A 12,843-nucleotide genomic window follows, 5' to 3' on the forward strand; every position below is an offset into this window, starting at 1 on the left:
AGATTAGACACACCCATTTCTCTAGCCAAGGCCATTCTTGCAATAAGGGATTCATACTTCACTTGATCATTACTGGCTTTAAACTCATGTCTTAAGATGTTTATAAATATTTTTATCAAAGTTTCAAAAATAGAGTTTATTTTACGTGACGGAAGCAACTTTTGCGTAAAAGAGATTATGCTTATCGATTGAGAGATTCACAAATGTACTTAACCAGTTTGTAATGTATTAAATCGAACTATTGAATTACACCAAATGTACAAACTAATCGTATTGCAAAAAATTTCAATTCCACAAGAAGTGTTATCGAATGATTTTCAATCACGCACAAGATTCTACTATCAAAGTCTTCATATTTAATCAACATTAATACAAGATATATTCTCTTTGGGTGATAGTATAAAACTTTTTTACGTTGTCATTGTATCTCCATTAAACCTTATTTATATATAAATATGTTGAAGTATGTAGTGGTATAGACCTTATGGTCATTATTACATGCAAATTTCACTTTTTTGCTTTATTAAATAGTTGATGTATATGGATTATATATGGGCTAAATACATTAATCATCGAATGAAACAAAAAAAGTCAAATTTATTTATAATAGTAATTGATTTGTGTATTTGCAAAGGATTACACAAAGTAACATACGATTCACCAAGGACAAGATGATAACACGCATCACCCAAAATAGAGTTTGTAGTCGCCTATTACTCATAATGTATGCCCATTAATTGAATCAATAGCTTGTTGGTTATGTCACTCACCCACTTACTAAAATATGGGGAGTGACATGTCCTGACCCACTAATGGTACGAGAAAGACAATCAAAGAAGAAAATTCATTCTCTAGTATAATAAGGGAAGTAACAGTTCCACATCCATATTCCTGAGAGAGAGAAGAGTATCATAACCAATCTCTTAGGTCTTAAGACCCAGGCCTAAACAATTCATTTAAATACCTCAGCCATGAGGTGAGAAAGGGAGATTCAATTCACTCAACAATCACTCATATACAAATCTTCTTACAATCCTTGTGTGAACTTACTCTAACTCCACACCCACTTGGACATCCCTGCACAAGAACGTGTAGCTGAAATTGCATTGCAGTCAGTATCATTTATTGTGATGCTCTGTCTAAATTTGATATGTGTGTGTAATTTGATTTATTGCATTATTGTAATTCGTTTGTAATTTGTTTGTAAGTTGATCATTTTGACTATTTTTTTAGACATGTACCTTTAGATACCCCTATACTCAATGTATTATTTTTGGACCTATGATAATGTATCTTTTTAGCCTATACAATTTGATGTAAGTCAAAATCTTGAGTGTAGCTTTAATCACAAGTTAGAATACTTAAATCAAGGTTTTTGTGAAGATTAATTCAAATCATACATGTTATGATTTGAATCAAACACTTCCCTAGATGTTTATAATTTGGTTATGCCACCTTGATTCGAATTAGGAAAGTGTGTGATTCAAATCATTGTACTTCTTGACTCGAATCACATGGTATTTGATTTGACTCATGTGAACCAAATTTTTTTCTTTAAAATCAATTGTGATTCGAATCATGATTTAGTGTGACTCAAATCACAGACATGGAACATGATTCAAATAAAATAATAAATTCTTCACTTCACTCCTTTAATTCAAATCCTTCTTTCTTTATTTAAATCATAACCTCGTGATTTAACTCAAATCTTATTTTCTTCCTTTCATCTTTTTGTGCCAAACCTCATGCACATATTTAACCAATTAGTGTCTCTTCTAAAAAGTACTTGATGTGAGATAATCATTTTTCAATAATCATTATTGATGGTTAGTTGAGAGTAATCAAGATATTCACCAAGAACCAAATACTCCTTTTGTCAAGAATCTTGAGAGAAGCCATGAGAGCTTTTTCATTCACACACATTATTCCTTAATTCAAACTTGTGAAAAACTTCTTAGAATATTAATATTGTGAGAGTTTGTAGTTGTGTTGTGTGAGATGCTTTAGATATTATTCATCATCTTCAATCTTATACTAAGAAACCATTATTGTGATGCTCAATTCTAAAGCTTGAGTATGAGAGGTAGATTAAAGGTACATTAGGGAATCTAATATTTTTCTGTGAAATTTGTTCTGTGTATCAGGAGAAAGGATCTCTTCTTGTCCAACGTATTAGATGGTGTATATCGAGCAAGATAAGAGTTTCTCAATACTCCATAGAAGACTTTGGTGGAACTAGGTAAAGGTTGTCGCATATCAAAGTTGCAAGTTGTCAAATCATTTTTGGTTAAAACAATCGCTCAGATAAGTCTTCGTCCGATTCGAGTAAAAGTTATTGCGGAATTGAAGTTTGAAGCATGATTATTATGTCTTGCAAGTGTGTTTGGATCAAGATCATTGAAGATCTTGTTTGTGTGTTAGCAGTTGAGTAATCTTCATCAGCAAAAGGAATATCGTTTTTTATATGTGTTGGCTAAAGCATTGAGTTGTTACTATTTAGTTTGATGATAACTCGTTGTACCAAAATATTTGTATCATTAACTTTGAAATAGTGGAAGATGTTATCGTTTCCAATAGTTAAAACCATTGAAGAGTAGAGTAGGCATATCGATGACGAATTGTCGAACCATTATATATCTTCGTGTACATTTTTCTTTCTCTATCTATGTTTTAATTTTCTGCATAATACCATATGTATTATATTTTGTTCATCTTTAGAATGTCATATAATGTTTTATCATATAAGTTTAGATTTTCGATGCATCTAATTCATTGAACATTTTATTCGTCAATTGAGATTTTGTTAACCCTAAAATTTTGAATTTACATTTCTTTTTAAAACAACTTCTTTTACATTCGTTGTTTGTAATATTAATTGAACCATTCTTATTAAAAAGACGATGAAACATATATTTCTTGAATCCAGCTGTTATATTTTGCTTCCACGCTTTAAACTCAGATTTTTTGAAAAGAATTTGTTTTTGAAAATGGTATAAGGGAGTCGTTCTATTCAACCCCTCCCATTTCTTGACCGTTTCATCTCCATATTCTCGGTTAACAACAATGACCCCAAGAACATGTCAAATCCATCAATACATAAATGACAAAATCTCCAATTCCCTAAAATACAAACTTCCCTCTGAAACCTTTGGAGACGCATCATTAAAGTGACACTTGAGTCTACCACGACTCTCAATCACCCGCTATCATGACCTAATAAAGAAGTTGGTCCATCAGTTTGCGACGAGCAGACACGAAAATGTGTTTACCACCAACCTATTCAATATTCTCCATAGTCCTCCTAAATCTTTGAAAAAAGTATTTCGCCCACTTTAGTGACATGACTATCAAAATCATCTACCCAAACCAAAAAAAAATCATGTGAACCTTTTAAAGTAAATTGAGAATTATGCATTTTAATGAATATCTCACACAAAACATGCACATATCCTAAAACTAAACACTAGTGTGTATGATTTTTGTTATCATTTGTTAATTATTGTTATTAGAGACTTATCCTAAAAAAAGTCACATGTAGACTTTCAATGTGCATTTAAAAAAAAAGACACATGAACACTTTCAAATAACTTTTTTCTAAAACAAAAACAAAATCCAAACAATTTTGTTTTCTTCGAATTTCAAACAAGACCATAATACCACCAATCCCTTATTTTACCCAAATTTCTTTATCCTTCCAAATCCAAACCCACACAAGCCATGTTTCTCAGTCTCATAAACCATAAACTCTCTTTTTCTTCTTCTTCTTATTGCTTCTTCTATCTTCAACCTTCAATTTCACCCAACACTCACACTAAACCCTCTTTCCACATTCACTCACACAAAACCCCACTTTCTCTAACTACAACTCCAAATTATTCAACTACCCCCATTTTTCTCCCATATTTTGAGCTACACGAACAAGAGCAAAACATACAAGAACAAAATGAACAATCCCATCACCCAGATGATCCAATCTACAAATTCTTCAAAACCCGCACTACGGTTCCATCTCAAAACCCTGGAAAAGAAGGGAAATTGTCCCTTCAGAGAAATCGTCGTACAACGTGGCACCTTGCTTCAGAAGAATTTGACGACGAAGAAGAAGAAGTAGAAGAAGAAGAAATCCCTTTGTTGGTTGAAGACAATCAAGAAACGGGGTCTCAAAAGAAGGAATCATCACTGCCTCAAGGCGTTGTTGGGGAAATTCTTCATCTTGCAAAGAATTTGCCACAGAATTTGACTCTAGAGGAAGCTTTGGGAGAGTATGAAAAAAGGGTCAATGAGAAAGAGTGTGTAGAGGTTTTGGAAACACTTGGGAAAGAACACCTTATGGTGTGTTGTTTGTATTTCTTTCAGTGGATGAGGTCACAGGAACCATCGCTTGTTACACCAAGGGTTTTTACTGTGTTGTTCCCTTTGTTGGGAAGAGCAAAGATGGGTGATAAGTTGATGGTTTTGTTCAGAAACTTGCCCTCTGGCAAGGAATTCAGAAATGTTCGTGTTTATAATGCTGCAATTTCAGGCCTTCTCTCTGATGGCAGGTAGCTACACATTTATTCACATTCCATCATTTCTATATTACTGGTATAGCATCTGTGTAGGTGTCTTATTGCAGGTCGTTTCAACTTTTTTGGAGGTACTATGTAGGTTAACCATAGTATAAATGTGGCAAATTAAATAGAGGCCGTATTTGATCACACTTCATTGTGACAAATGTTTGTATGAGGCTCTATTTAACCACGGTTTAACTGTGACAAATTTTGATTCTGTGTCCTAAAAGACGATCCTGAGTTATTGTATAGTATCTATGTGTTACTTGGTATAGTATCTATGTGTTATTCCATGATTGTTATTGTATCTGTTCATACCAATCTAGTTTTTCCATTGTAGCACTATGGTAGTCTTTTATACCTTAGAATACTGCATAACATAAGAGTTTGATGTTGATGCGTTCGTGGTTGTGTTTATTAGATATGAAGATGCTTGGAAGGTTTATGAGTCGATGGAAACAGATAATGTTCTTCCTGATCATGTTACGTGCTCTATTATGATTATTGTTATGAGAAAACTTGGCCATTGTGCAAAAGATGCATGGCAGTTTTTCGAGAAAATGAACAAAAAAGGAGTCCGATTGGGCGTAGAAGTCCTCGGTGCACTGATAAAGTCATTTTGTGTGGAGGGTCTGCTGAGTGAAGCTCTCATCATTCAATCTGAAATGGAGAAGAAAGGGGTTTCTTCCAATGCAATTGTGTACAACACTCTGATGGATGGATATTGTAAATCCAACCGCGTAAAAGAAGCCGAAGGGCTTTTTGTCGAGATGAAAGCTAAAGGGATTAAACCAACCGCTGTTACCTTCAACATTCTAATGCATGCATACAGCCGAAGAGTGCAACCTAAGATTGTAGAGAATCTGCTTTCAGAAATGCAGGATTTTGGCTTGAAGCCAAATGCCAATTCATATACTTGTCTAATCAGCGCATATGGGAGGCAGAAAAATATGAGCGACATGGCTTATGATGTATTCTTGATGAAGAAAGTCGGTATAAAACCCACTTCACATTCCTATACAGCAGTGATCCATGCTTATTCAGCTAGTGGCTGGTACGAAAAAGCTTATGCTGCATTTGAAAACATGATCAGAGAAGGTACCAGACCTTCAATAGAAACCTACACTACTTTACTAGATGCGTTCAGACAAGCTGGTGACACCGAAACATTGATGAAAATATGGAAGCTGATGATGAGGGAGAAAGTTAAAGGAACACAGGTTACATTCAACATTCTTGTTGATGGTTTTGCCACACAAGGTCTCTTCATGGAAGCAAGAGATGTGATCTTTGAATTCGGGAAGATCGGATTGCAACCAACAGTGATGACCTATAATATGCTGATGAATGCATATGCACGAGGAGGGTTAGACTCGAAGCTGCCGCAGTTGTTGAAAGAAATGGAAGCTCTTAAATTAAGACCAGATTCGATAACATATTCAACCATGTTATACGCCTTTGTCCGTGTTCGAGACTATAAGCGGGCATTTTTTTATCACAAGCAGATGATCAAGAATGGGCAGGTGATGGATATCAATTCTTACCGGAAGCTACGGGATATTCTCGATGTCAAAGCCGCAGACAAGAATAAGAGTGATAAGGTAGCCTTGTATGGTGCAATTAACAAAAAGATGGGCATTATGAAAAATAAGAGGAAAAAAGATGAGTTTTGGAAGTACAAGACGAGACATGTAAAAAAACCTTAGTTCTGATGTTGATGTATAGTAGAAGTTAATGGTGCAATGCCTTGTAAGTTCAATTTTGATCCAATTAAGTTTCTTCATTTTAACTTTGAACAATGTGTCATCATATGATAATTATATTAGTCAATTTGTATTCCAAAAGTATATTAAGTGTATGGTTAATGAAGTTTAAAGTCTTGGTTAATAGTGATCGAAGAAATTGAGATTGAAGGAATAAAAGAAGAATAGTTGGATTATTTGTAACACAAGTAGTAGCTATTAACAGTGTCCAGATCCTCTCCATTTTTCCTCTCTATTACTATAGTTTTGAAGATGTACATTCTATAAATTATTTTGACCAGTCGATGTGTAAAATCGAAAGAAGTCTATGATGAAGTAAGAATGATTGGGTGGAAGTCGAGTAGTAGTCTGGGCTAGAACACGAATTCGCCTAAGGGATACTTGAGATATAATCCGGCCTAACGAAATCATAGTATTGCCGGGTTGAGAGTCCTGATGGGCCGAAGTGGAGAGTCTCGTGTCGTCGAGTATGGAATCCGAATAAGCCGAGATAATAGTCGGACGAAGGGCCACCATCTGAAAACGCTCTCCAAAAATGAAAGGTCATAACGACACCATAATGAAGCAGATGTTACAAGCCATTAAGAAGTGAAATTAAATGATAAAGCGATGACGATTTTCTAGGCTTTGAATGCAGAAAGGAAGAGAAAAGGGTTCTTCATTATTGTTGAGGGTGAGAAATGAGCCTATATAAGGGACATCAAGAAATGGGGAAAGACAAACAATAACTACCCGAAAAAACATTTACAGACACTTAACCAACCATTTGAGGCTCTCCTTGACTAGCATGGGAGAAGTCAACCTTTTAGTGTTTTTAGCAAGAAAGTTTGGCGCCCACCGTGTGGTCTTGGTAAATTTTTCCAGGCCACACAAAAAATCATCATCAAAATCGCTAATAGCCCAGCTGTGCGATGTCCGAATCATCTCCTAGCCGAAGTGATCCACCTCCACCACCAGCTTTAACCCAATTATTCGTAGTGGTGGATGCTTTCCATCAATAAAATGAAACATTGCAAGATAGCGTCCACATTTTGCAAACACATAGTCAACAGGACGGGGATGCAGAGGAGAAGCTTCTGGATTCCCAACCATTGTCTGAGGCGATCTAGGATGATCAAGTTCCAGAGAACTTCAAACCACCATTATTGGTATCTTTTGATGATAAAACCGACCCACAGGAGCACATTAGTATGATCAATAATCAGATGGAAATAATAGGGGCTTCTGTCCCTCTTAAATGTAAACTCATGGCAGGTACTTTTAAGGAAGAGGCTTTGCGATGGTATATGAGCTTACCCGGATTCTCGGTCGTTAGCTACCAGGACCTAAATTAAAAGATGGTACAACACTTTTCAACAAGCAAACATAGAAAAATATTGACTACCAGTTTATTCAACGTCAGACAAGGGTACTCGGAGTCTCTCAGAGAGTATCTGGCGAGGTTCAACGAAGAAACTTTTAAGGTGTCTCATCCGAACCAGGAGATGTTCGTGGGGGAATTTCAACATGGTCTCAAAGTCGGTCAGTTCAACAAATCCCTAGCACAAAAATCGTCATCCAGCATGGATGAGGTTATTACCAGAGCATAATGCTATATCAAAAGGCAGGAGAGCAACATGGAAAAGAGGTCTCGAGACGCCAAGGAAAAATGCGAGCTAAAGAATATGAAGTCAGGTATAGGAAGGAGTACCCTAAGCCCGAACCTAGAGATCGGACAATGATAAGACCATCCCGACGACCGTTTGACAAAAGATGTCGAGTATACGTCACTGAATGCCAGACGTGAAGACATTTTGAGATAAGTCTATCATCTCAAATTACTCCCCATCCCGAGGAGTCCAAAAGGGGTCCAAGTCGTGATGGTAAAAGACGAGAGTGCATGATGTGCTACCATAGACTTCGTGGTCATCACACGGAAGGTTGTCATCAGCTCAAAAGAGAAATCGAGATCTTAATTTAGAGAGTTTGTTTGTTGTCTTATGTGAAAGATGTCAGAGGACAACCAGGAAAGAGAAGTCCTCCCAGGGGGGATATCAGCTCGGAAAATCCTCCGCAAAAGAAGGGGAAGAATACACATGAGGTTCGCGAAGCCCGAGTGACCCGTCATACATTGAACACCATTGTTGGAGGATTCACAGGAGGAGGAGAAACCGGTTCATCCAGGAAAAGATATGCCTGGGAAGTGATGCATATCAGACAAAACCCACTTTTAGAAGAAGATGAAAACTCGATCGTAACCAGTTTTTCTAGAAAAGATGTCGAAGGAGTATTGGCTCACAAGAACGACCCAATGGTAATTAAAGTACAAATTCATGACTGGAGCGTGAAGCGAGTCTTAGTAGCTCCGGGAAGTTCAGCAGATGTTTCATATTGGGATGCATTCAAGAGTATGAATTTTGATATGATCGAGTTGTTACCTTTTAAAGGTACTTTGGTCGACTTCTCCGGAGAACAAGTGCAGGTTCTAGGGTATATGCCTGTGATAACAACTTTTGGAAGTGAAGACAACACGAAAAGTGTCAAGGTTAAGTACTTGATTGTCAATGCCGCGTATCCCTACAACATTATTATTGACAGACTGCCATTCAATATTTTAGAGGCGACATTATCCACTTTATACCTCACACTGAATATCCTCTCGAAGATGACCGTGTAAGGGTAGTAAAAGGTGATCAAAGATTAGCAATGTTATAAAGATATTCTGAAGCTAAAAAAGAAAGCTCAAGTTGATTAACCAATAAAAGGTGATCATTTATAGGTGAATCTAATTGATGTTGATACAAGAGAAGACTCAGCGGAAGATAGTCTGACACCCATCGAGGATGTGAAGAAGGTACAGATTGGTTCCCAAACATCCCAGACGACTCAAATTGGTTCTAATTTGTCTCTAGAGGAGGAAGTCGAGATCATAAGAATATTGAAGGAGAGCATACATATGTTCGCATGGAAACCGACTAACATGTTTGGATTCGATCCAAACATAATTTGCCACCATCTGGCGTTGGATGCAACCATCAAGCCAGTGTCTCAGAGAGAGTAAAGGATGGAGAGAAGAGGAGAAGAGCGATAGAAGATGAAGTCGGAAAGCTTGTGAGGGTCGGTTTCATCCAGGAAATTAAGTACCCGGCCTGGTTGGCTAATATAGTCATGGTAAAAAAGAAAGTGGGAAAGTGGAAAATGTGCATGGATTTCACTGGCTTGAATAAGGCATGTTCCAAAGATCGTTATCTTCTTCCTCACATTGATCGGCTCATCGACGGGGCTTCTGGTTTCTGTCTTCTCAGTATCATGGATGCTTACTCGGGTTACGATCAGATACGGATGAATCCGTTGGATGCTCCTAAGATGGTTCATGACGAACATGAATAATAATTATTATAAGGTGATGCATTTTAGACTAAAAAATGCAGGGGCTACCTACCAAAGACTGATGGATATGGTATTCGCTTGATAGATAGGGCGGAACCTGGAGGTATATGTGGATGATATGGTGATAAAAACCCCATAAAACTGGAAACACGTCAAAGATTTAGAAGAAACATTTGCGTCAATCATAAGTTACAACATGAGGCTTAACTCGGACAAGTGCACTTTCTGGGTACAAGCTGGGAGATTCCTTGGGTTTATGTTGACCAACAGGGGAATAAAAGCAAACCTAGATAAATATCAAGCAATCAATGATATGAGAAGTCCATTAATAGTAAAAGAGGTACAACAGTTGACATTACGTTTGGTCGTTTTATCTCGCTTCTTGTCTTGTGCAAGAGATAAGTCTATTCATTTCTTCGCCGCGGTGAAGAAGTCAGCGAAGTTCCAGTGGACGGAAGAATGTGAAAATGCTTTTAAATAAGTAAAACGTTTCATGGCTGCACCTCTCATCCTGATACGACCGAAGGAGAACCATGTATCATCCTGTATCTGGCCATTTCAGACAAGGCTATGAGTTTCGTGTTAGTCCAAAGACGGAGGAAGGAGAGAAGCCAATATATTTTGTTAGTAAGGTGCTAAGAGGAGCGGAATTGTGTTATCATAAGATTGAATGTCTTGCATTGGCAGTAGTGATTACAACTCGGAAGTTGAGATACTACTTCCAGGGACACCCTATCATTGTCAGAACCAATTATTCTATCAAGCAGGTCTTGAAGAAACCGGACTTGGCAGGAAGAATGGTGGTATGGGCAATAGATCGTCAGAGTATGATATAGAGTTTGTGCCTCAGAGTAACATCAAATCTCAAATGCTTGTTGATTTCCTGGTTGAATTGAGTGCTTCGGCCTCAGAAGAGTCATCATCCAGATGGACTCCATTTGTGGATGGATCCTTTAATCTTAAAGGAAGTGGAGTTGAGATAGTATTGGAGGGCCCAGGTGACCTGATCTTAGAATATTCTTTGTGTTTTAATTTTTAGGCTAACAATAAATAGGCAGAGTATGAAGCTTTGATTGCAGGAATGAGGTTGGCAAAAGAGGTTGGAGTAATACATTTGCTTGTTCAAACTGTCTCTCAGTTAATCACCAGCCAGGTCAGAGGAGAGTTTCAGAAGAAGGATCCATCGTTAGTCAGATACTTGCAAAAAGCTCTCAAGATATCTCAGGCGTTTGTGGAATTTGAGGTAAACCATATTCCCATAGGAGAATGTCATAGTCGACCTCTTAGCCCGGTTAGCGAGCACCAAAGGTTCCGATTTAAGCAAGACGGTAATTCAAGAGACCTTAGAAGCACCGAGTACAGAGGTTGAAGAAGTTATGACATTGGATAATGCAAGGGGATGGATGATACATATTGTTTGGTATTTGACTCAGAATGAGCTACCAAAAGAAATTGTGAAGTTTATTAACTAGCAAATTTATTCTTCCAGCTTCATGAATCTTCAATTCTTCAAGTAACATATCAATCCATTGTGATTGACAAGCTTTGAGGCTACAACATATTTTATCTCACAATATGATAGAGTAACTATTGATTTCTTTTTTGAACTCTCTGAGATTGGTGTTCCATCAATCATAAATAGATAGTCTACATTACTTTTTCTTGTTTTTATCTTTTGGATCATTCTTGTCATCTTATCACCTCTCCCTCCAAATTTGAGTAACCATATGCAATTGCATCTCCTTTACTATCCGTCTGGTTTGGTATCAAATTCCACAATTGTGCCTTTAACATTCCGAGTGCCCCTTTTTGAAATCATTAGATGACATATTCTTGGCTATTCCATGAATCTTCTCGTCAAGACTACACTTTATTAACCTTGTATTGCATAAGTACATGAAGGAGCCAGTGCTTTATTTGTATAGTGATGCATCAACTGAAGTTGTGTATTTTTCCCAATTGTGCTCCCCGTTCCATTGGAGTTATTGTAGCATGGCAATCGCTTGAATGAAACCTTTTCAATATATATTCAACATACTTCTTTTTTAGAAAGATATTTATGCTTATTTACATAAATTCCATTCCCAATAAATATGACATGTTTTAAAAGTCAGACATTTCAAACTTTGCATTATGACTACCTTGAAGGCTTTTAACTCCTCTTCATTTGCTCCAATGATATAGACACAATATTAACAACTTCTTATTGCTTGTTTTTCTTATATAGACACAATACTAACAATCTTCTGATGTACATTAATTGAGGAGGAAAGTGTCAATTATTTTATTCCAAACTTTAAATTTCCACTTCAAATCCTATACTATCTCTGATAGTTAATATAATAAAAAAATTATTTTTTAAATTTATTGAAGAATTAATATATTTGAACCGCATATAATTTAGATACATTGATTTTTTTAATGGCTCATTTAAGGAAATAGATTTGGGAATTTCTTATTTCATTCTATTGGGTGGAAGAATACTCTATAGAAAACTGAAAATGTCTCTCATATTCCGGAGATACATAACTGGAGGCACCATGCACCACTTTATGACGCATCAAATGAGTGTGACCTAAGAGTAAAACAAAATTTTATTTCGGAGATGAATCTTCGGGTATTTTCAACAAATATATTGATATTTGAGCAACACAGTGGATATTCTGGAGATGCATCTCCGGAGGTTTGGGGCGGAATTTTGAAATATCTGTCACCTTTGCATGTCTGGTATTTACGGAGTTGTATTTTCGAAATAAATTGATAAAACACTCACCTGCACAATCGCAAACCCATACTTGCTTTCAACTCCAAACCCTTTACAAAAATCCTTTCATTCTCAATCAACATTTTCACTCCAAATCTGCATTCTTGTATTTCATCAAATGATCGTATTATGTATATTGGGTGGCTTTCAAAATCACGACACTTTGTTCAACGGAGTGAACGACTCATTCAACAACAAAAGTCGAGACTTGGCCGGATCAATTTGTGGAAAGGATGAAGACTTCACCAAATTGAGTGGCATTGAAAGAGAATCAAATGCACAAAATTCAAAGGGGGACCACCCATACTTATAGATTTAGCCGACGGAAAATCTTTCTATTCTTTTTAGTTTTTCGTCATCAATTAATTGTATGTAATTGTGTACTAGTATTAATGAA

General features: G+C 36.6%; 1 protein-coding gene across 1 annotated transcript; it reads left to right on the plus strand.

Annotated features, from left to right (window-relative positions):
- Nucleotides 1-3,604: 3,604 nt before the first annotated feature.
- Nucleotides 3,605-6,489, plus strand: LOC127110564 (pentatricopeptide repeat-containing protein At5g50280, chloroplastic). The gene is made up of 2 exons (XM_051046131.1): nt 3,605-4,541; nt 4,972-6,489. Exons 1-2 carry the CDS (start codon nt 3,718-3,720, stop codon nt 6,254-6,256), a joined length of 2,109 nt encoding a protein of 702 aa, XP_050902088.1. The 5' UTR covers nt 3,605-3,717; the 3' UTR covers nt 6,257-6,489.
- Nucleotides 6,490-12,843: the final 6,354 nt, after the last annotated feature.

The sequence above is a fragment of the Lathyrus oleraceus genome, unplaced genomic scaffold, assembly GCF_024323335.1.
Source record: "Lathyrus oleraceus cultivar Zhongwan6 unplaced genomic scaffold, CAAS_Psat_ZW6_1.0 chrUn0004, whole genome shotgun sequence".
In the NCBI taxonomy this organism is placed as follows: domain Eukaryota; kingdom Viridiplantae; phylum Streptophyta; class Magnoliopsida; order Fabales; family Fabaceae; genus Lathyrus; species Lathyrus oleraceus.

Bases quoted from the DNA above. Each gene is read 5' to 3' on its own strand.
- LOC127110564 (XM_051046131.1), top strand. From the start codon at position 3,718: ATGTTTCTCAGTCTCATAAACCATAAACTCTCTTTTTCTTCTTCTTCT. The intron at 4,542-4,971 runs GTAGCTACACAT...TGTGTTTATTAG, and splicing joins GGCCTTCTCTCTGATGGCAG to ATATGAAGATGCTTGGAAGG.